The 22,786-nt window shown below is 51.6% G+C and overlaps 10 protein-coding genes across 10 annotated transcripts; 5 read left to right on the top strand and 5 right to left on the bottom strand.

The window, feature by feature from the left end:
* Positions 1 to 933: 933 nt before the first annotated feature.
* On the bottom strand, positions 934 to 1,796 carry COCCADRAFT_85960 (uncharacterized protein; the record flags this gene model as incomplete). The annotated part of the gene is made up of 3 exons (XM_007710179.1): positions 934 to 1,156; positions 1,219 to 1,596; positions 1,672 to 1,796. 3 exons carry the CDS (start codon positions 1,794 to 1,796, stop codon positions 934 to 936), a joined length of 726 nt encoding a protein of 241 aa, XP_007708369.1.
* A 632-nt stretch (positions 1,797 to 2,428) lies between these two features.
* COCCADRAFT_33385 (uncharacterized protein) lies at positions 2,429 to 4,505 on the bottom strand (the record flags this gene model as incomplete). The annotated part of the gene is made up of 12 exons (XM_007710159.1): positions 2,429 to 2,443; positions 2,500 to 2,734; positions 2,787 to 2,873; positions 2,925 to 3,028; positions 3,080 to 3,508; positions 3,569 to 3,703; positions 3,752 to 4,080; positions 4,131 to 4,162; positions 4,213 to 4,232; positions 4,288 to 4,306; positions 4,361 to 4,389; positions 4,464 to 4,505. The coding sequence occupies 12 exons, from the start codon at positions 4,503 to 4,505 to the stop codon at positions 2,429 to 2,431; spliced, it is 1,476 nt and encodes a 491-aa protein (XP_007708349.1).
* Positions 4,506 to 5,852: 1,347 nt separating this feature from the next.
* COCCADRAFT_33386 (uncharacterized protein) lies at positions 5,853 to 6,854 on the top strand (the record flags this gene model as incomplete). The annotated part of the gene is made up of 1 exon (XM_007710160.1): positions 5,853 to 6,854. The coding sequence occupies one exon, from the start codon at positions 5,853 to 5,855 to the stop codon at positions 6,852 to 6,854; it is 1,002 nt and encodes a 333-aa protein (XP_007708350.1).
* A 1,222-nt stretch (positions 6,855 to 8,076) lies between these two features.
* COCCADRAFT_85796 (uncharacterized protein) lies at positions 8,077 to 9,021 on the top strand (the record flags this gene model as incomplete). Its single annotated transcript, XM_007710180.1, has 1 exon — positions 8,077 to 9,021. One exon carries the CDS (start codon positions 8,077 to 8,079, stop codon positions 9,019 to 9,021), a length of 945 nt encoding a protein of 314 aa, XP_007708370.1.
* A 718-nt stretch (positions 9,022 to 9,739) lies between these two features.
* On the top strand, positions 9,740 to 10,376 carry COCCADRAFT_85815 (uncharacterized protein; the record flags this gene model as incomplete). Its single annotated transcript, XM_007710181.1, has 3 exons — positions 9,740 to 9,994; positions 10,065 to 10,078; positions 10,124 to 10,376. 3 exons carry the CDS (start codon positions 9,740 to 9,742, stop codon positions 10,374 to 10,376), a joined length of 522 nt encoding a protein of 173 aa, XP_007708371.1.
* A 732-nt stretch (positions 10,377 to 11,108) lies between these two features.
* Positions 11,109 to 13,040, top strand: COCCADRAFT_85809 (uncharacterized protein; the record flags this gene model as incomplete). The annotated part of the gene is made up of 3 exons (XM_007710182.1): positions 11,109 to 12,296; positions 12,347 to 12,576; positions 12,626 to 13,040. The coding sequence occupies 3 exons, from the start codon at positions 11,109 to 11,111 to the stop codon at positions 13,038 to 13,040; spliced, it is 1,833 nt and encodes a 610-aa protein (XP_007708372.1).
* Positions 13,041 to 13,468: 428 nt separating this feature from the next.
* Positions 13,469 to 16,066, top strand: COCCADRAFT_23018 (uncharacterized protein; the record flags this gene model as incomplete). Its single annotated transcript, XM_007710150.1, has 2 exons — positions 13,469 to 13,882; positions 13,973 to 16,066. The coding sequence occupies 2 exons, from the start codon at positions 13,469 to 13,471 to the stop codon at positions 16,064 to 16,066; spliced, it is 2,508 nt and encodes an 835-aa protein (XP_007708340.1).
* A 769-nt stretch (positions 16,067 to 16,835) lies between these two features.
* COCCADRAFT_33391 (uncharacterized protein) lies at positions 16,836 to 17,568 on the bottom strand (the record flags this gene model as incomplete). Its single annotated transcript, XM_007710161.1, has 4 exons — positions 16,836 to 17,062; positions 17,114 to 17,228; positions 17,283 to 17,347; positions 17,529 to 17,568. 4 exons carry the CDS (start codon positions 17,566 to 17,568, stop codon positions 16,836 to 16,838), a joined length of 447 nt encoding a protein of 148 aa, XP_007708351.1.
* Positions 17,569 to 17,892: 324 nt separating this feature from the next.
* COCCADRAFT_85761 (uncharacterized protein) lies at positions 17,893 to 21,070 on the bottom strand (the record flags this gene model as incomplete). Its single annotated transcript, XM_007710183.1, has 3 exons — positions 17,893 to 17,976; positions 18,030 to 19,210; positions 19,261 to 21,070. 3 exons carry the CDS (start codon positions 21,068 to 21,070, stop codon positions 17,893 to 17,895), a joined length of 3,075 nt encoding a protein of 1,024 aa, XP_007708373.1.
* A 622-nt stretch (positions 21,071 to 21,692) lies between these two features.
* On the bottom strand, positions 21,693 to 22,498 carry COCCADRAFT_85958 (uncharacterized protein; the record flags this gene model as incomplete). The annotated part of the gene is made up of 5 exons (XM_007710184.1): positions 21,693 to 21,794; positions 21,905 to 22,135; positions 22,277 to 22,306; positions 22,364 to 22,403; positions 22,464 to 22,498. 5 exons carry the CDS (start codon positions 22,496 to 22,498, stop codon positions 21,693 to 21,695), a joined length of 438 nt encoding a protein of 145 aa, XP_007708374.1.
* Between the last annotated feature and the right edge of the window lie 288 nt (positions 22,499 to 22,786).

A 22,786-nucleotide genomic window follows, 5' to 3' on the forward strand; every position in this document is an offset into this window, starting at 1 on the left:
TATAGCAAGGCTTATTCTGCCTTCACGAGAAGTCTGTATAGAGCGTTGTTGGCGCGGCATTGTGGTGGTTGTGTAGAGCGCTGGGTCAGGTTTGGTGGGGCGGCCAGCTTACTGGTGTGGCCAGCTTACTGGTGGAGTACGTTAGAATTAGGTTGATTAGGTAAGTATACGAGTGCGTATTTTCTTGGGCCGGAGTTGGAGCGAGATGAGGGAGTGAATAAAAGGGGGAGTTTGGGTGCGTGTGTTTGAGGTAGTGCGATGGTAGGGAAATGGATTCAAGTACTACGTAAGAAAAGAAGGATTTGTGGATGGATGTATGAATAATTTGTACACTGGTACCTTTATGTTTTTTCTCTTTATAAAACCTGTTATGCTGTTTGTGTAAGTTTACTAATCGTAGATGAGCAAAAGGGGGTGACCTGAAGGTAGTCTGGGAGACTGCGGTAGTAGAATGCGCAATAGCACGGTAATGCATCCCAAGTTCAACTCAGGCAGTCACATATTATACCTACAAGTAAGACATCCCAGTACCGTTCTCCTGACAGCACTAGTCCTCAGTACTCTGTCCTCGTATCACGTTACCAATAGCACAAATAGTTTCGAAAGTTTGAACATTTTGTTTGTAGTTTATTTAAAAGATGGGTACTCCCACTTTCACATATTCGAGAACAATGTAGCCTTGGCTCCATTGCAATCACATGCGGCATACTCTCAGCATTCCACGCCCCTCTCTGATTTCTTCCCTTCTTTCTTTCTCCTTACTGCGTAAGACCTCTTAGGCTCTGCGGCTGGTTTGGTAACTCAGCCACGTCTGTCTAGCTGCTAACCGTTCTGTGCGGTGATTTGCATGTCGAAAAGATTTTGCCTATCCTTTGACCTAATCTCTACCTCAAAATAGTGCAGCAAGCCAAATCTGTACAAGCTACAGTATGTCTAGCCACCCTTTCGTGGGGCATTGGGCACAGCAACCGGAGCGCGTGCTACTCCTGCTTGTGCTCCCTTCTTGCGCTGGTAGTAGTGCTCGACAATCTTGCGCACGTGCTTCTCAGCCTGCGCCTTGTCGGCAGGTGCTCGGATGCTGTCGAGGGTGTATGGCGATTGGATCAAAACTGAGTCACTAACTACAATCTGAGTGTCTGCCCAGCGGGTCGGTAGTCTGTTCGTTTGCATGTCAGTCTGAGCCCCTGTACCTATAGGTATTCACCGGATATTACTCACGTCCTCGAGATGGCATCGAATAGCTCCTGCGCTTCCGCACTAACGCCCTTGCCCTTCTGCGCATCCTTCTTCTTCATTTCGCGAATCGTCTGATCTTCACGGGCTTGCAGTGCCGCTAGGTCAACCTTGGATATGCTAGGGAGTGCTCCGTTGAAGCCCGGTGTAGACTCAGGCGCCCGCTCGCCTGATCCGAGAATCTCAAAAGATTCAATGTGTGCGAAAGGGATAATATGGTAATCGCCTGGCTGGCTGAGGGCAGAGGCTGAGGGATTCGGTGGGGCAGGCGCGGTGTTGATGGCTATGGCGTGGGTAATGTTGCAGGCCGTAAAGAGAGTGCCCTCGAGGACATTCTTGCCGGGAGCGCATGTAATCTTGATGCTGTTGCTTGTCAGCATACTCCCGAACAGCGCGATCTCTCTGGTCCGACGCTCATAGGGGGCAAGCTGGGCTTACCGCGATCCCACGGCCTTGTACAGATTGGAATCAGCGTCAATGACGTCCTTGTTGGATGTGGTGCCAGCCTTGAGGTTCGGTGTCGCAACCTTGCCCGCAACGCTGTTGCGCTTGTTGTCCGCCATGGCGAACCAAGGGTCCTCTTTCGTCTTGCCGGGTGCACACGCTAAAGACCTAACGCCAAAGACTCATACAAGCAGTGGATATGCAATTCAAAGGAATGAAAGAAACGAAAAAGCAAGAGCGCGCACGCAGCCAAGTGGTGGTGAGGCGCGGGCTTGTGGGGAGCTGTTGAAGCTCGGAGCCGACACAGTGTGTTGTGGTGTTGGGGGGGGGGTAAACTTTCCGCGCTCACGTCGCCAAGGCTTGCTCCGGCGCGCTTGCTGGTGCACCAATCACGCAGGGTGCAGCCTACTGCACGAATTCCCTCTATCTTTGTCCTAATTGATCGTCCCAGATGATACCGAGTCGGTCCCGACTATGCAGTACCGTTATGTACTACTCTACCTCATGGCGGGGTGGCATTTCCAAGGGTACATGCTTAGACGATTCTACTTTGGGCTAGCGTCTCTAACAACATGGAGTACCGCATGGGCTAAAATAACCTCTTGCATTCATCAGGGCACAGGAGACATGGGACATGTGAATCATTATTCATTCTGATGTGTGCTATCTTGCTCTGCACATTGATTATTTTTTAATTGTGAGCCCTATGCAAGGTGGTGTGCTCTTGCAACAAAAGTTCTGCACGATACGCTTAAGCATTGTATGTCTACAAAATATGTTAGTTTCTACAGCCTGATTGATGCATTAATTCGTGGAACTTACCGAGGCAGAGATGTTTCCACCCCTTCCGGTCCAGTTGACGTGGATGTCCTCGCCCTGCTTGTATGTATCGTTGGCGTACTCAGGCTTGATCCTGAAGGTGTGTGCGCCAAAGTAATCACGCTGCGCCTGCAGAAGGTTGGCGGGAAGGTCCTTGGTGCGGTATCCGTCGTAGAAGCTGAGCGCGGTGCTGAAAGCGGGAGTTGGGATACCCCAGAGAGCACCCTTGGAGACGACACTATGACACTGTCAGCACTTTGTTCTATCAACTTCGTAAGCAAACCACTCACTCTCTCCATCCAGCCTGAGCCTTGTGGATAGCCTTGCTGAAGAAGTCGTCGAAAAGCAGGTTCTCGAGTTCGGGGTTTTGGCGGTATCTAAAGACGGTTAGCCTACTGTGCTGAAGCCTGCAGCCAGTTGGTGCTTACGCCTTGGTGATCTCCTTCAAGAAAACAGATCGGATGATGCAGCCACCACGCCACATGAGGGCGATTTCTGGCTTGTTCAGCTTCCACTTGTACTCCTTGGCAGCCTATAATGGTATTAGCCCAATTCTTCTGACCGAGGTACCAGTTCAACTCACGTTCTGGATCAGCATGAAACCCTGAGCGTAGGAGATGATCTTGGAGGCGTAAAGAGCCTGTTCGAGGTTGTCGATGAAAGCCTTGCGGTCACCGGTGAAGCTGGGGCTGGGGCCATCCAAAAGACCAGCAGCACGGCCACGCTCCTGCTTGAGGGAACTCAGGCAACGAGCAAAGACAGCCTCTCCGATCAAAGTGACGGGCATACCGAGGTCGAGAGCGTTGATGGCGGTCCACTTGCCGGTACCCTTTTGACCGGCAGAGTCGAGGATCTTCTCAACGATGGCAGTGCCATCGTCATCGTTCTTGTACATGATATCGCGGGTAATCTCGATCAGGAAGGAGTCGAGAACGCCCTTGTTCCATTGTGCGAAAACGTCGCCCATCTCCTTGTTGGACATGCCGAGACCGCGCTTCATGATATCATAGGCCTAGTTTTTCATCAGTTTCCAATTTCTGCGCTGTTTCGCTGTTTCGCTGTTTCTGCTCACCTCGCAGATCAACTGCATGTCACCGTACTCGATACCGTTGTGGACCATCTTGACGTAGTGACCGGCACCCTCGTCACCGACCCATTGGCAGCAGGCCTCGCCGTCAGACTTTGCGGAGATGGATTGAAGGACATCCTAAGTGGCTGTCAGATATGCCTCGTCGTTTCTTGATAGACTCCGTACCTTGATGTAAGGCCAGGCCTCCTCGTTACCACCAGGCATGATACTGGGGCCATAGCGAGCACCCTCCTCTCCTCCAGAGACACCAGTTCCGACGAATCGAATGCCCTTGGCCTTGAGGTAGTTGGTGCGGCGGTTGGTGTCGGGATAGTGGGAGTTACCACCGTCGATGATGATGTCGCCCTCCTCGGCACCTCCCTTGAGGAGGAGCTCGATGAAGTCGTCGACGGGCTTACCAGCCATGACGAGCATCATCATGCGGCGGGGCTTCTTGAGCTTGGCGACAAACTCCTCGATGGAGTGAGCACCGACGATGGACTTGCCCTTGGCCTCTGTTTTTGTCATTAGTTTTGTTGGCAAGTAATTGCAGTACAAGACTTGCCATCGTTCAGGAATCGGTCGACCTTGGCGACGCTGGCTGGATGTCAGTGAAGTTCCCGAGGGTGTGTAGTTATCGCGCTTACGTTCTGTTGAAAGCAACGACCTGAGGACGAAGTTAGTTTTCTGAACTCGATGAGTTGTCAAGACGTGGCTCGTACCGTGAAACCGTGGTCGGCACTAGATTATGTCAGTATTTGATTGATATCGTAGAGAGTGCGGTAGAAGACTTACGCGTTGAGGATCAAGTTCTGACCCATGACCTAGGACTGGTATCAGCACATGCCGAGTTTTCCAAGATGCGAGCCATGGCAATGCCTGGCTGGAGCATACTCACGGCCAGGCCGATGAGGCCGAAGTCTCCGACAGCCTCAGTCATGATTGCTTTTGTCGTGAAGAGAGGTGTGTAGGTGTGTGGTTGGGTGGAGGGGGATGGCGGGGTAAAAGTTGCAGCGACCGGGCTACAACAGTTGAGGGCAATTGAAGCTTTTTGAGCGGGTGATTGACAAGAAGAAGGAAGAGGAAGCTTGGTGGGGGTCTCTGAGATAATGTAGTCGCCGGAAGACTTTGGAAACAAGCGGGGCAGGCTACCTATTGCATCAATGTTGGCACGTCCCACCAGATCCCAGCATCACAGGTCATGGAGGATAGCTTCGGCCGCGGCGGTAAGGCCAAATGCCCCGTAAGCGGCTCTTGCCAATTGCGCATGTTGGTACGGAGGAATTGCTTGCGCTGCCCATTTGGCTGCGTGCTGAACAAACACTGCTCATGCTTAGCAAGCAGCCTGCCGATGGGGCCGTCCAGATGCGAGCAGACTGGCCATGGCAATGGCTGCAAATGCGACGCCTCGCTCAACCTGCTGTCTCAACTCTCCGTCTCTCACACATAGCGGCTATGAGCATACAGCCGGACACACAGGGGAACACGCGTAGATGCGGCTGCTTCAAGGCGCTCCGTTTTTGCCTGCACACCATGACGCCGGCCCCTCCGCCTCTCAGCCTTAACACAGCATTACGGGACGAGGGGCAGCGTACAGGGGTGGTCGGACACGCTAGAGGGCAGGCATGGGCACCGGAAAGCGAGTGGCAGGGCGACATGGCCAGGCTAAAAGGCCGGTGGGGAGCGGGTCAAAGCAAATGTTATCCGATGTGTGCTGTGCCTGCTTGGAGGCCCGTCGCTAGTTACGTAGACAGCCATGGGCGGGAGAGTGGGCGGGAGAGTGGGCGGGATGGTGGCAGTGGGTGGATGGCGGACAGGCTGAAAGGCCCGATGGATGGCCGCACAGCCGCATATATTGACAGGCAGCATGTACGTACTGTGTAGTGTATGTACATGGTAAGTAGAGTAGATAGGCCGGCCCGCACGTGACCCGGCGGTTTCGGGCCATGTCTGAGACTGTGTCGTTCTTTCTCCGTCGCAGACGCAACAAATAACAACACCAAACGTCACGCCGCGCCCCCATCACACGCCATCCCACGTAATTGCCAATTTGCACCGGCCCGCCCTTCCCTCCCACGCCCTTCAAACGCCGATCTCCGACGCCGCCCACCACCAGCCCTGCCACCCACTTTTTCACCACTTGCTTGCCTGTGGCACACCCTCTCTCTGCGGCATTAATTCCCACCATACAAACGCCCCTCACCATCACCGTCGCACTACCCGAGTCACTGCCTTGCCATCACCAGCCTGAACTCGCCCTCACCGCTCACCTTGCTGCCTAGACGCCATGCAGCCGCACCACTCTCTCCCCGCCCGTCCTCCTCCTGCAACCCACTCGACCTCGCCGTCGAGACCTAACAACAGTAACAACAGCACAGGCGCGCGAGCACAGAGCAATTCCACCATGTTTCAAGGCTTCACACCGCGCTCGGTAGCAGCCCACGCGCCCCCTCAGCCATCTTCTGCCGCAGCAAACTACTCGCAAGCCACAGTGAGCGCTCCATATCAAGCACCCGCTTACCCGACCAGCAATGCTTACAACAACTACTCGTACCCAGCCTATGCATCGGGTGCTCCTGCTTCCACCTACTCAGCTGCTCCTTCCGTGAACCGCGGATATGGTGGCGCGTACGACCCCGAAGAAGAGGCACGTATTGCAGAGTGGAACAGCGCGTACAACGCGGCCGACACCAACGCAAAAAAGGGCGCCAACCCAAGCGTCACCGCCCGCCCAGAAGCTGCTGCCGCCAACGAGGCCGAGATTGGTCTCGGACCTGACGGAAAGCGCAAGACTGTAGTTCGCGAGGGAGGTGGAAAGCAATGGGAGGACGAGACTCTGCTTGAGTGGAACCCTCTGCACCCCCGACTTTTCATAGGAAATCTTGCTGGTGAAGTCACTGATGATTCGCTCCTCAAGGCTTTCGCAAAGTACCCCTCGCTCTCAAAGGCCCGCGTCGTCCGAGACAAAAAGTCGACCAAGAGCAAGAGCTATGGCTTCGTCAGCTTTGCCGACACCGACGATTATTTCCGAGCCGCAAAGGAAATGCAGGGCAAGTACATTGGCAGCCACCCGGTCCTCATCAAGCGAGCCACGTCCGAGATCAAGCCCATCGCGAAGCGGGAAGACAGGCACAAGCAGCAGGGCAAGAACAAGAACAACAAAAACAAGGACAACAAGGACAAGCCCGGCTCAAGCAGTACTCCCGCCGTCGTCGCGTCTCCGGCCATGTTCATACCCCGCGGTGTTCAGAAGAAGAGCAAGTCAAGCGGCCCGAGGGTATTGGGTTGAGGTATCATGTCATTTTTGTACCAGATGCTCAATCGGATCAAGCTGGCGACCGCGATTGCCGCACGCAATCCTGTCATCGACCTTGCGTCAAGTAACCTCAAAGGTTAGTTGACTCTCTTGGTCTCTTTTTCCAAGTACATCCCTGTCCATACCTGCATTCTATTTGTTTTGCATTCCAATGGAAAGCGGATTCTTCGCTATAGACAAGACGATGAAGCTCGAGGGAAACCCTGGGGTAGGTCTCATTCTATGCGTCCTTGTGAAAAGATGCACATTTGTGGAGTGGATGCAGCAGTGCAGCACGAAGATGTGGTTCATAATGCGGACCATGGCCAAGGGCCAACGAGAGGGGAGTGTAATTAAGATGAACTAAGAGATCACAACTTTAGCGTAGTGATACCCTCAACGACCTAAATTTAACATGTTACTTTTCATTGGCTCGACAACCATCTCACCCAGTCTACCTCCTGCTCAGAGAGCTGCAAGTAACATTGCTAGAGCGCGATTCGAGACATAATCCTGGTCTATGCAAGTATTTGTAGAAACTCCACCCCGCTTTACAAGATATCTCACTGTATAGTGTGTAGTAAACAGCTGGCGTTGTTGCTTCTAGGTGGTGTGGTGGCATTTGCCGTGTCCTATCAGAGCCGTTGAGCCGAGGTGAGAGCATAAGCCGGCCCGTTTTGTCCTCGAGATACGCTTTGGCACGCCATCGCCCAACAACAGAGCAGTGCTTTTTACTAAATCTCCCCAGCAAACAGGTGTTCCTCGACCATGACTTTCAATCCTTGCGCCAAATCTAGAACCTGGAGCTCGATGATTTCAATCATGCTTTGACACAATGCCGCCTTCACAATGTTGGAATTCGAGGTTAGCTGTTTGTACTACACTAAACAAAGCTTTCACATGCTACAGCAAAAGTTCTCCCATCTACCTAGATAGCAACATTGTCAAGATACAGTCGCGACAAACCACCTCCTACCAACCTCCGTTGTTACAACGCCGCTTCACCACCACCCTCACCACCATGGATATAAATGGTAGTAGTTTTTCCTACGGAGGCAGACTCCAACCCAGTCCTCAAACAGCTTTTCAACCACGTTGTTCATCTCCAGCAAATCCTCATATACATATTCGCAGGTTCTCAAACTCAACTGCGAATCGTCTTTCTTCTACAAGCACAATCGGTACTCCCGCACCGCAAAGTACCACGATCCCGAAGATGACCTCCATGCACTCCCAAGACTTCAAGCTTGCGCTATCCAAGCATGGTCTGACTGAAGACCATCTCAGCAAGATCCATGATCTACTTGTGGAGATTGCTATTGATTGTGGCAAAATCATGGTGGCCGCCGAGCACTCAGTCCTTATAGCAGCACAGTACAAGAACAATACCTCCGACCTAGTCACCGAGTTCGACAAGCAGATCGAAGATACGGTGGAATCCCGCCTACGCAAAGAATACCCGGCCTTCAGATTCCTTGGAGAGGAGACGTTCAAGCATGGCACCAAGCTTGCTGATACCCCTACGTTTGTCTGTGATCCAATCGATGGAACCTTGAACTTCTCCAAGGGCGTGCCCAACTGTGCTATCTCTCTTGCGCTGACTCTCGAGAAGAAACCTATCATCGGCGTTGTATACAACCCTTTCCGAGGCGACCTCTACCACGCGATCAAAGGTCGGGGCGCCTACCTCAGCAATGCGCTCCTCGGAATCGAGCTCAAGCTTCCGATCCAGCCCGTACCCCCGCCAATGCCATCCTTGAACTCCTGTCTCGTCGCTCTCGAATGGGGAAACCAGCGCTCCGGTGAAAACTGGGCCCTCCGGACCTCCGTACACAACAAGCTTCTGACTTCCAAGGTGGAAGGCGGAGCCATGTGCAAGTCCGTCCGCTCCAACGGCTCCGCAGCCTTGGATTTCTGCTACGTCGCACAAGGCATCATCGATGTCTTTTGGGAAGGCGGTGTTTGGATATGGGATGTCTGTGCTGGCTGGATTATCCTGGAGGAGGCTGGCGGTATTGTTGCTAGCGCTAACCCTGGCGACTGGGATCCGTCTCTTGAGGGTCGTTTGTACTTTGCTGTTCGGCATGCGAAGCCTGAGGAACAGAAGGCTGTAGTGCAGGAGCTGTGGGGTATCATGGGTGATCGGAAATTTGTCTTCTAGAAGAGAGAATCATCGAGCTGCAAGGAAGGGGATTGATATTTGGTATTATGGTACTTGTGATAAATTGGTATTAAGGAGTTCGGGAGTCATATAGAATTTAAGATACTGGTCAATATATGGATTGATTTGATTTGATGCTCATGGTTCTGACAGGCTTTTTCAAGTACGTATCCTTTGAGCAGATGACTAAGATATTTGTTTGTAAAGTCATCATTTGCAAGGATTGCTGTTTGTGACACACATTGTTTCCTTTTAAATTCTTTCATCAGTGAATGGCTCCTTCTCAAAGACTTGTTGTGAGCCAACTGTAGTTCCCATAATGTTTTGTCGCCACCTGACACTTGACTTGAGCAGGTGCGGCAAGTACGATGAGCTACCACCTCCTCACCATCTGTTGAACCTACTGTTACAAACCTCAGCCCTCACACTTACATCCCCACATACCTCAGTGTCATCATCCATACACATCGGCTTGTCTCCGTGAAACGATACAGATATTGAACAGATCCACAATAGGTACTGAGCCCATACTAAGTACGATAAACGTAACTTATAATATTCTAACTCGCAACCCAGCCTAAATATCATTGCTCCGTCAGCATCATCCGCACGCAACGGGCTTTCCGCACTATCTCCTGCCGCTCAGGTCATCGACTCGAGGGATACCCAGCCCCTTGCCTGAGCCAACTACCTATGCACTATAGCGATTCTTAGTTACATGCCGCTTGATTCACTGTTTATCACTCGAGGCTCCGAATCTCGACAAACCAAACCCAAAGTGCTCAGGAAACCACTCTTTCCTCTCCCACGATCCATTGCCAATCGCAAGACCATTTTTCACGCAGGACACAACCCTAGAACACACTCGTATTCAGGACGACCCCTTTCAGCAACAGAGCGATTGCACGTTGCCCGTGAGCGTCTTCGAAAGTTCGAGCAGGCACAAGTTAAGAAGCAAAAAAGGACCTGGCGTGTATCTCGCGCTCGCGCTGAACTTTTCCTAGAGCGAGAGAGACTTGCGCACAGACTAAAGAGCTTTAGAGACGGGAGGCTCTGAGTTTCATTGAAGAAACCTCGGGAATTCAAACATTTTGATGAGCAGTGCTGCCGGTGTGACTGGTGCTGTAACGAGTTGCATCATCCCGGCCCCAGCCCCAGGTGCACGCCAGTACTACAAGCCAAGACCGAAGGACCCACGAGAACCTGGTGAGCAAAGAAGAGCTATCAAGAAACAAAGGAAACAGAAGGAAGTGCGTGCCAGACTCAGAGCCAAAAAGAAGGCTGATCTGAAGGTACAGCAGAGCATATTGCGCATGAGAATGAGAGAGCTCAAGAACAGAGTTCGGCTTTGCTAGACACTGTTGCTTGTACCTGACTGGGTCTGAGCACGTACCCCTATTCTAATTTCAGTCACACGATTGGCACCCCCACTGGTTCGTGATATTTCCGCGTTTGACTTCGTTCCTAAAACTCAGTTGGGTTGTGGCAAGCCCGACGGCAAGATCTCTTGAATGACTGCTTGCATGGCGAGTGTCCGCAGTGGTCGTTGTGTTCGATTTTCCCCCAACACGAATTACCAATCAGAATCGGATTTTACTCAGTGGCCGGGAGTATATATACATCCTGGAGATTTCAAACACCCGTCGGGAAGATTCAAAGAACCGGAGGCGTGGGAAAGGCTCCGTAACCGCTTGAAGCATTGGGCAACCAGCATTCAGAAGGAGATCAACAGAAAGGCCGATTTGCATAGAAATCGCCGGTGGTTCCAGCATTCACCGGCCTGATACATCGACTAAGGATACTCGCCGTCGACACAGTGCCTTACTACACAGTTTTCTACACGTCAAACGCTGCGTACTACATGGCACCATCGAATACACCCGCATTCCAATACGGCTCTTTACATCTTCGAGCCAAATACCAGACCACTTTGGAAGTGTCAGATGACGCGAGAGATTCCAGCGTTGGCGAAGACCCGGTTTGCTGATGTTCAGGCAATCGGTGGTTGACATTGTCTCTCGGAAGTGAGCACGGACCGCCCGCATCTGTGCAAGGCGTCAGAACTGCAGTTCATCAGACTTCACATCATGTTTGCTCGCAGTACTCGCAACAGTCTCGCTGCAGCATCAAAACAGGTATATGTATGCCGAACATGTCTACACCTGGCTAGAACTCTTCCATTGGACGCTGTACACCGTCTCACTGCGTTCACGACACGATCTATCCAAACTGAAACCCAATCACCGCCATCGTCTCAAGATAGAACTTCTTTCCGCAAGCTCTTGAAAGACGCCGCAAAGCAGCAGAAGAAGGAAAAGGGATCTTCTACAGACTCCTCTAAAAAGTCCAAAGATGCGCGTTTGGAGAAATGGGAATTGACTGTTGGCATCGAGGTGCATGCCGAACTCAACACAGCGCGGAAACTTTTCTCTGGCGCTGCCACTTCTGTCAGCGAACCCCCGAATACACATGTTTCCCTGTTTGACGTCGCATTTCCTGGAACCCAACCTCATTTCCAAAAGGAGACTCTTCTTCCTGCCTTGCGCGCCGCTATAGCTTTCCAATGCGAGATTCAGCCTAAGAGCAGCTTTGACCGTAAACACTACTTCTATCAAGATCAGCCATCCGGGTATCAAATCACGCAGTACTACGAACCCTTTGCGAAAAATGGTAAAGTTACACTATACCCCCACGACTTTCCTGCCGGCGCGGTGCCGCATCCAGAACCTTTCGATATCGGCATCAAGCAGATACAAATGGAGCAGGACACCGCAAAGACCGTGCAGCAACCGCCCTCTACCCATTTGCTGGACTTCAACCGCGTCTCACATCCACTAATTGAGATCATCACTCTCCCTGAAATTCATGACCCTGTGGTAGCTGCCGTCGTTGTCCGAAAGATCCAAAATATACTCAAGGCTGTCAACTCTTGTACTACTGGCATGGAGCTAGGCGGTCTGCGCGCTGATGTCAACGTTTCTGTTCGCCAACGCCATGCGGACTCATCTAAATCCAGTCACTCATACTCTGGTATCACTGGCCTGGGTCAACGGACTGAAATCAAGAACTTGGCAAGTGTCAAGGCTGTCGAGGATGCCATCATTGCAGAGCGTGACCGACAGATTGATTTGCTTGAGAGCGGAGGTACTGTTGAGGGCGAGACCCGTGGGTGGACTCTTGGAAGTAAGACCACGAAACGATTGAGAGGCAAAGAGGGTGAGATTGATTACCGGTACATGCCGGACCCTGATATTGCGCCTGTGATCATAGGAGAGGTAAGTCATGTGTTGATCTGCATCTCGAGACCACTGCTGACTGTCTCTAGGATCTGGTCGAACACCTGAAGAACACTCTGCCAAAACTTCCCGATGTCAACGTAGATGTTCTGGTACACAATTACGGCCTAACTACCAAAGATGCCATCACTCTTCTTTCATTTGATGATGGAGAACGTCTGGAGTACTACATGGATGTCGTTACCGAATCGGTGCGCCTAGCCGAAGAGCAACAGGACAGTGCTTTGTTACAAACCCTTGGAAAGATTGCAGGGAACTGGTATGTATAATGTGTAGATTTCTTTGTGGATTAAGGCTAAGTCACTCAGGGTGCTTATGGAGCTCGGCTCTCTATTCAAAGACGAACCATGGGATCCTAGCCGCGTTTCAGCCAGAGATCTCGCCGAAGTGATCTCATTTGTGCGCCGCAAAGAGGTCACGTCACCATCAGCGAAGCGTCTACTTGCGATCAAGTTCGAGGGAGATGCACGTAGTGTTCAGGACATCGTCCACCAAGAAAACCTATTCTTACAGCCCCTGAGCCAAGAAGAATATGTCAACCTGGCAAAGACACTATTGGAAGAAAATCCCAAAATGGTCAAGGACATCACTGAAAAGGGTCACGTAAAGAAGACTATGTGGTTTGTTGGACAGATGGTGGCGCGAGCCCCAGATGGTGGCGTTGAGCCTGGAAAAGCAAAGATAGTGTTACAGGAGTTGCTAGGGCTGGATGGAAAGGCGTGATAGTCTGGTGGATACCCTAATATAACTCGTCCCTATTATTGTGGCGTATTGTGTACATGTTTGTATTGTCTGCACTTGATTGCCGGCTGCTGTGATCCGGTATCTGGCATCGTCAATGCTTCAAGTTCCACCGAATTAACACCTAATTTCAACACAACTGCATGATTGATGCCTAATGGTCAGCCCCCGATAATGACACCTGCGACAAAGCAATCTTCAGATCGAAGCCCAGCCGTAAGGGTATGATATAGGTGATGTAATCACGAAGCATTCGCCACGCAATTTCATCGATACCCTGTCTTCGGACCCGAACTTGTATCATAAACCCACATGTCAATACAACAGCTCTTACACATCCTAATCCCATCTCTCAAAATTGTCAGTATAACCGCAATGCTAAACCCTCAAGCCTTGTACCCTGCTCAACAATGTCTACTGAACGGAGTTCGGCATATGTCCGCGTTAGCGACCGTGTCGCTGTCATCCGATGTAATAGCAACACTCTCAAACGCAGAATAGCGCGCAGTATGGAACGAGGCGGCCTAGGCTGGAGGGGCGAGTCAGCACGACAGAAACTTGCTGCATCGCTCGTTACGCATTATGCGCAAAGCGATAGTAGAGAAGATGTCAACAAAGAATGGGAGAGAGAATTGGAGCTCGAGTTGAATGAGGTTTACGAAAGAACCGATAGCATGGAGCCTCTGAGACGCGAAAAGGGAGCGGAAGAGAAGAATACGGAGAGCTATGTAGGATGGCACATCCTGAATAGCAGGGAGATGAGAAAGAAGAGATTAGAGGAAGTGCAGGAAATGTATTTGCGCGGGGACCGTTTTGCTACTATTGTGAGTTCGCTTGTGCACAATCGCGAGTCAATGAACAGAGATGCAAACAATTGCTGTACTGAAAGCGCATGCTAATCGTAAGAAATTCAGATTGGTAAAGAGGAAGAGCAAATGCTTCGAGATGCGCTGAGAAGTTTCGCAGATAGCCAGCATGGGGATGAAGGGATGACGTTTTCATCACACCACTGTACTAGCGACGAGCAAGTCAAAGTATCAGCATCATCGTCCAATCCCGACTCGGAAGTCGACGATCTATTCTCCAACCACGCGCACTCGACTGCCGCTCTCCTCCGCAGTAACCCCGAACTCGATACTATCAACGATGTCAATATCACAAAAAATCAATGCTCTTCGGAACCTTACCCCTCCTGCACACCAACCTCCCTCACCCAACCTCCTGCCACATGCCCACCATCATCCCGCCGCCCCGTCACGCCCGCGCCCTCGACCGTGCATTCAAAATTCTCCGTATGGCCCTCTGACCACACCATCTCGCCTACAGTAGCGCCTTTGTATACGAATCAGCATCGTGTGTCGCTCGCACTAACTTCTTGTTCTTGCCTGTCCTCGTCTGCGTCGGCATCGTCCCGGAGCCGCAGCCGGAGCGCGAGGCGGGACCAACGGCCCCGTCACGAGAACTTTGCTGAAGAGAATGAAAGCGAGAGTGCAAATAATGACGACGATGGCATTCCCGGACGCAATGACGATAATGTAGAGTTTCCGCCCAACCACCCTTTTCACGGCCTTGATGCACTCCAGAGACGAAGCTACTGGGACACGTTATCTTGCTACCACGCTGGCTCGTCGCGCTCGGCTTTGAGGAATTCTTCTTTGGTGGCGAAGCGCAGTACGGCGGTCCAGCCAAGTTCGCTTTCTTTTTCACCTGTGCGCAAGGGCTTACTGGATTCGCTGGCGCATCCGCATGGGGAAACAGCCACGTCAGGCTTCGAGAGCGCGTTTATTAGTAGCTTAAATCCCGGAGAGAAAGGGCGGGCGCAGGACACCATGGGTCGGATGTCAGAAGCGACGAGTAGGGTCGTGAGGTCAGTTAGGAGCGAGGAGAGTTTTTCTACTGCAGTACGACACGAAGCGGGAGACGATGCAAGAGGGAGAAAGAGAAGCGGCGCTGATAGGCTTCGAGATACATTTGGTTGCCGTCCCGAAACATTTACTCCAGAGTTTCCCGCGAGAGCAGTCGAGAATGAGGTTCAGCCCCCCGATGTGGCACCCGTGCCGAAGAAGTTCGGTATGGCGTATCTCGCAAGGAAAATGCGGAATCCCCAGACAATTTGGAAGAGGTCAAAGGAACAGTTACGACAAGGGCGCGGAGAAGTTCAAGACGCAGGAATAGCAGCAGAGGAAGAAACGAGAGAGCACGATACCAGGATCCAGATGCAGAACAGAGATCAAGAGCCCGAGACGACTATCCCAGAACCCAGAGACGAAGACACGACGAACGAGAACAACCAACCCACGAACACTCTCCCAGTTCAAATCACAAACAACCTACAGCCCACACCAGAACCCACCTCTCCAGTATCTCCAATAACTCCACCTCCACCTCTCCTATCCACATCCACACCCACAACCCCCATCGCCACCGCCACCGCTCTTCATCCACCCTCCGCACCCCAAACCCCAACCCTCCTCTCAATCCCAAAAACCCGATCATCCTCACAACCCGCACCCCAACCCTCCCCACACCAACGCCGCTCCGCCTCGTCAGGCTCCTCCCCTTCAAGCCTCAGCGACCGCCTGCGCACAACCCGCCTCGAAGACTTACGCTTACGCTCCGAAACAGCGCAGGAGATTCGGAATCTGATGTTGGATATTGATCGGGATAGGAGGGGGAGTGGGACGTTTGGTTCTACTTCCCCTCCTCCTCCTCCTCCTCCTCCTCCTCCTCCTCCTTCCACATCCACCACTGCTGCTGCCACGAGCACTACAGCACCTATCGTACCACGACCAGCAGCCAAGACCCAAAGTGCAACAACGACACCAGAACTCCCCGGCGGCTTTACAGTAGCCGATTCACCAGAAAGTAGTGTTAGAGGGGCGCTGGAGAGGCATTTCAGGGTCAGGAGGGAGAGTCAGGATGACGGTGCTGCGCGAAATGAACTGCGCTCGCAGTCGAGTACTGCGACGTTGCCGAGGAGTTATCGCACGCCAGAGGTACATGAGTGAGTTTTGTGCTTTTTTCGAGTTATGAAGTAAAAAAGAAGGGAGAGTCGGGAATACAGGACAGATTGGTGTCCTGCCTCCATATATCAAGCAAGGAACATAACGATTAATACGGCATCGTTGATGAATCGTTGCGAGAAGAGCATGTGAACAACACTCGGTTTATTGCGGCGTAAAGAGGAGGGAGGCATGTGGATCAGAAACGAGTAGAAGAGGGACTATGGGCGCAAGCCTTGAGAAATATCTTTTTTTTATAACTATTATAGATAATGTTTGTAATGTAATGAAGCGATGAGCATAGCGCAGTCTTGTCCTGTACGGAGTTGAAGGCAGATACCAGAATTGAAAGCATATTCCGAACATCCAAGCCAGATACGAAGGTTATGGTTAGTGCAGCATAAAGTTCATAGTATCAAAAGTCGTACAGACATAATGTACGTTACTCATAGCAAAGCCTCCAAGGAGACTGCGAGATAGCAAATCTTGGGAGTTAGTATCAACAGACATCACTTCGTCTCAACATCACAGCATCACTTCACGCAAAAAAAACTCACGGCACATGCCTAGAGTACGTACAACACTCACAGCCCACCCTCGCGGAACTGCTGGGTATCCAAGGTTGATTCAGGAATGGTCATATTTTCTATGAAACATTCCTCAGCCACCACGCTGAACACGAGTCTACACAGGCCCGTAGGCACTGTGGACCCTTAAGACCCTATCCTTTTGTGTGATCCGAGACGCCATATCATGTACATCATGCTGTAACTGCTTATGCGACGAGCTGGACGACACCACCAGCCTCCTTGATCTTCTTCTCAGCCTCGGCGCTGACGTAACGGGCGCGGACGACAATGGGGACGGCAGGGAGACGGCCCTTGCCGAGAACCTTGGAGTAACCGTAGTCGAGGAGGTTGAGGACGGGAGCGTTTCCTCCCTTGTTGGCGAGGTACTCGTCACGCTTGTCGGCGGGGATGAGCGACCAGAGCTTGTCCAGGTCTGCGACAGGTTAGATATTGAAGGTGTGTATGCGACAGGGCCTCAGCTTACTGATTACGGGCTTCCAGAAAAGGTTCTGCATCTTGTGGAAGTAACGCATACCGACCTTTCCGAAGTAACCGGGATGGTACTTGTCAATGTTGGTGCGGTGGTGGTGTTGACCACCCTAGACGTCTTGTTAGTGAGATTGCATTATCACATAGGATACGCCAAAACTTACGGCCATACCACGACCACCGGGATGCTTCCTGTGCTTTCCGACACGTCCGTGACCAGCGGAGACATCTGAACATGAGTTAGCCTTCAGTCCTCCATCGATATTCCCGTCTCATCCCAGCGACTCGTCTTCCTTCCTCTATTCTTTCTCAAGGCGACAACTTCAGCGCAATCGCATCGATCGAGCGCCGGAAAGAAGAATGTGGTCGGCAATCGAGTCGCTTGGACGGAGCAGTATGGTATAACGTACGGCCGCGGTGCTTGCGAGTCTTGGTCAGTCGGGTAGGCATGTTGACTGTCGCTGTTTGGTTAGTTGCGAGAGACTGAAAGTTCGATCGCTGAGGCTGTTTTGGTCCAGTGGGCGGAAGATCCTAAGCGAGATGGCGCTAACGACGGTGTACTAGTTTCTCCGATGGTCACGTGTTGACGGGTCGTTGGACAGCACAGCGAACGTCAAAGCAATCAAAGCAAAGCCAGCAGAGTTCAGGTGATGGAAGTGAAAGAATCGTAATGAAGATTTTGTCAAATTACATATTCCTATCTCGCAACAACCGAATGCGCCACGCTCCCACCTTCGCTATGCAATACACACTCATCGACGCCCAGCAACACTTTTAGCCCCAATACGGTGTTCGCAACCCGACAAAAGTCGATCCTACGTCGGCTAGATCATCCTTCTTGGGTCGCTGTCCTGCAAGCTGTACAAGAGTTAGCGGAACTGGCTGGCAAAGTTACCGCAAGATCAAAGTACCTCTAACTGGATATGCCTGTGAACATGCACAAGCCAGTCTACATAGCTTTGCGCCTCATTGTTCCGATCCTCGTAGAGCAACCTAGCGAACTCGTACTCTGATCCGTCCAGACCTTGTCGTGCAAGCTGAATCGTAAGAGCCTTGGAGCCGCGCGTGGTGGCTAGGTACTGCAGGATGTTTCGTACTTGCGCGTTGAGATGAGTTTCGAGAATTGGGAGTGAAGACTGGAACGGATCCAGTACTTTAAGGCTATTGTTGCCCTCGCCGAAGAGGTCTTCGAGTAAATTGGGCGAGACTTGTGAGTGCAGCCACAGCAGACATACTTGACCGTTATCAACAATGTACGCGCCACCCTCCTCAAACTTAGAGAAGGATGCTCGTGTACACTCAGGCATGACCAGATGACCCTTTTCGTTGGCGAATCCATCGCCGGCATCGAGGTTGTGAATTGCGATGATTCTTGGGTAAAGATACAACGAAAGCTCCAGAGGCCCCATGGACTTGAGCATCCGCATGTCATGGACCCTCCTGTCCGTGGGCTCCTTACCGCCCTTGAAAGCGCGTGATTTGATCAAACCAAGAATGTACATGCTGAATTCCTTGAGGTTCTCCGGTAGTACGAGTTGACCAGGAGGATTGTTGCCAGAGAAGTTCTTCCTGTAACCAGAAAGAATATCGACCGTCTTCTCCGTCAGAGCTCCTCTAATCTCCTTCAGGTTCTTCTCAGTCATACGAGCAGCGGCTTCCTTGGCAATGATGTTCACCACTGCATCCTGGTCGACAAACTTCATGCATTCACCAGTGTTTGCACTAACACTGGCTACGATGTTGCTACACCTTACTCGGCGCTCACCGTTTGCAGCTGTGTATAGGAGTGCACTCTGGAAGTGCGCATCGAGCTTGGGATCCAGCTTGCCGTCATAGCTAAACATCACACCAATAGCCTTGTCTTGATCAATAACTCCAAACTCCAAGTCGGCTCCGAATGTGTGATGGTAGAAGTTGCCGTGGTAGGCAGAGACCTGCAACCCAGTCGAGCATCGAACCTTCATCAGCGCTTGATATCCGGTTTCTCGCGTGACCGTGTGCTGGACCTCTTTGGAAAGTCTGAGCAGATCTCTTGGAGAATGGAAATTTGGATAATAGAAGACCTCTCCGCCTGTTGCAGCAGATACATGACCTATCAATGACAATTAGTAGTAGTTACGAGCCGATGATGACATCACTCACCTATTGTTGCAATGTCCAAGTATCCTCCACTGGGCGCAGCAAGGAAAAAGTCGACGCCAATACCATTCTGTACCATCTTCTCGGCAAGCTTCTTGAACCCAGGGTGCTCAGTTTGAAATAGCTTCTTCTCAGCGTCAGTATTGAGTTGATTGCCATCTTCGCGGAGTACAAGTCGGCCAGGACCCCAGGTAGGCAGTGCGGCCAAAGAGCACACTATCTTTCCGCCCGTTGCTGACAGTGCCTGTAGCGCAGAGTTCAAGGTAGGAAGGAGAGCCGGTTCAGGATGATGGACCTCAGCGAACATATTTGGTAAATTCGTGAGAAGTGAGGTGATGACGCCCTTTGACTCGACAGGATCGACAAACAAGCCTTCACTGAATGGCAAAAAGGGGTCCTCAAGATCTGACATGACCAACATCTGAGCGCTAGTCAAGTTGGGGCTGAGGTTGTAGAAGTGCATCTCCTTGTCAAAGGTCACGATACCAACCTTTGCACCCTTCGGTATCCGGCTTGTGGCTTCTGTCCCTTCTGCCTCGCCTCTTGATTCACCGTACAGAGCGCCCAAGATCCCCTCGCAGAAACCATACAAGAAGCCGCGGTTCACAGCCTCAGAAGTGACATCAATCAAGAATAGCCATCGTAAACCGACAGGCTCCTTAGACCAGTATTCCTTTGGTACCATGAAGTCGACCGTACCGAGGGTAAGTTCAGGTCGCTGCAACCGGTCTATCCGTACGCCAGCCATATCTGTAGGTGAAAAGTACTCTCCAGGAACATCGTTGGGGTAGCTGCAAAGATTGCATACAAATTTGTTACCACCAGATTTGAATTGCACAAACGGATTCATGTAAGCTCGACACCTTGTGCATCTTGGTGGTCCAGTCTCGCCAAAGTCTAGTACCGGAATTGGCTGTTCACCTTCCTGCTGAGCAGCCAGTGGTTGCAAGATCATACCCAGTGGTAAAGAAGTCGCAGCAAGTGCCTGTGCAGTGAGTGGGATACTGTTCATAGTTAGGCGTGCGTACTTTGGCGAGGAATTGCCCTGGTCAAAAGACACAAATGGAACAGTAGCCGGAGGAGGTAGGTGGTGCTCCATAGTAGGATATACGTGCTCCAGATAGTATTTGGCTGGCGCATCTCGCGACTTCGGCACACTGGGTATCTGTTCGGGGTCCACACGTCCCTGTGCCGATCCTACGGCTGCTCCACCTGGTTGATGTGGCGATGCGGCTGTCCTCGCAGCATACTGCATAGGAGATGCCTGAGCGCCAGGACTGAAGACTGGGTTCGCTGGTGCGGGAAACTGGCTCATAGCGGGGGTGACCTGAGGTTCCATCCATTGCGCTCCATCAACTTGGGGCGAGTTCTGGTTATTGAACTGCGCGGGTGTGCCATTAGGAGACATGCCATTGAAAGACTGTTGGCTTCCTCCAGGGCCCTCGATATTGTGGTATGCATGCCTGTTCTTCTTCTTATGCTTTGGCTGTGCCACTTGCTCCCCGCCTAACCCGACTGCGCCCATCTGCCCCGCCAAGTTGTTGAAATCTTCGTCGCCCTGGTACTGTGGATAGGCCTGTGGTGCCTGCTGGTGTGGGAAATATGACTCTTGCTGCACCGGCGTGCCGTAGTGCGCGGGCGCGCCTGCGTATGGACTCGATGCTTGAGGAATCGCTGGGCTTCCGGCCTGAGAGTAGCCAGGAGGGCCCGCCGCAACTGGCGGTCGCCATTTGTTCTGTTCATCTTGCATGTCCGCACCGTTCGGGTTGGGATAGCTCGCACCAGGAGCCTGATGCATAGGGTATCCGGACATGGTCGCGATAGCGCGGGGATGCTACGCTCGAGTCGACAAACGAGATGGTTCGAGGCGGATTAAGCGTGTGACCGGGGGGGCAACAGGACACGGAGCACTATTGGCAATATATCACGGGGCGAGCATTCTCTAGGAATTCGGTGCGGACGAAGGGACAGATATCAGGAATCAAGATTGATGATCTGTCTATTTTCTGGCCCTATGCTTTCCATACAATTACGTCCGTGCGCGCTTCCTCACATGCAAGACCAAGGTACAACCTGACAGTCGCGTGTTACCCATGCAGACGATTTTAATTAATTACCGGAGGAAAAGTGATACCTAGTGCTCCAATCGAATAACGTTGTAGTATTCTACGGGTATGCGGGAACCCTCAAGCTACCACGCATGTAGGTTTGCCAAAAAGCACCGTCCCATGCGATTGCGTCACGCTTCATTATCCGCGGGAGCCAGACCAGGCGTATTGTCTTCTTACACCATGGCTATGGATCCTCGGCATCCACAGATGCTACCACTCTTCTTCGTGATCTTGTCTGTCTTTCTACTACCCCAGCTCTGATAACCGTCACAATTCCGGTTCAAGCAAAGAAAAAGACATGCCGAATTCCTCATATATTGCCCTTTATTCCAGCTTATCGAGATGCGCCAGCCGTGTCAACACGACCTGTTTACTCGTCTCTTCAATCTCGCCCGCAAGGAAAACCTCGTCGAGGATCGCATAGACCTATAACCATTGTCAGTCGTTTGACTTTCGCCCACCCAATGATATTGCCTTATTGCCCTTGGGCGATGCTTCCCAACATTATCCCTCCGTAGCTTATTGTACCCACGTACCTTGTAAAAGTTGAACACTAAGTCCAGCTCACACACATTTCCAAAGAATGCATCTAGCACCTCGACGAAGAAATGTATAGCCTCCAAGTACGCCAACTCGTTATCGTTTGTATCAACACACGCGCAGAAGAAGAGACCGGCATATCGACGGTACACGATCTTGGACATGTTGCGGAACTCGACAAAGTTGGACTGGTGTTTTTGGTCTCGCGGTGCAATGAGGCGATGAACCTGCCATAGTTGTTAATGACTTCAAAAGTCTGTTGTATGTACGATCGGTATTCGAGTGATCGGGCAAGATGTGCGTCTTATCAAGAAGCGGTCGAAGGGGAAGTGCAAAACTACATGGACGGTTGTGGAATTGTTGCATACCTCGCCTTTCAGCTTAACCTTCTCATCATCCTATGAGTTTGTTAGCAAATGCCCTCTCTTCCCTTCTTGCTTTGTAATGCAACTTACACTATACGGCGCATACCACTTGGCTAGCCGTGTCTTTCCCCTATGCAGTTCCGCCTGTTAGCACCAAAACGGACATCGGGTAGCCACGACGCAAACATACTGCCGGTTCTGTATGAGGATGAACGAGAGCACCATATTCGCAATGTGCCTCGAATAATAGGCTCGGCGCGCTGGAAGAGGTGTGACAGGGACCGCGGCTCAGAGGGATCAAGACTCCGTAAATGTACATGGTCCATGCGCTAACGGATCCCTGCATCACCTCTTCGGCAGGCATGCGGACACAAGTCCACTTTTAGCCGCAGATATCACGCTGTGGAGTTGATTTTGGCTCCCGCTTTTTGCAGACTGGGGCTTGATACTATATTACATTAATATTGAACTTTTTAAAACTATCTAGGGGATTATAACAGTATAGTCAAACAG

The sequence above is a fragment of the Bipolaris zeicola genome, assembly GCF_000523435.1.
Source record: "Bipolaris zeicola 26-R-13 unplaced genomic scaffold scaffold_15, whole genome shotgun sequence".
In the NCBI taxonomy this organism is placed as follows: domain Eukaryota; kingdom Fungi; phylum Ascomycota; class Dothideomycetes; order Pleosporales; family Pleosporaceae; genus Bipolaris; species Bipolaris zeicola.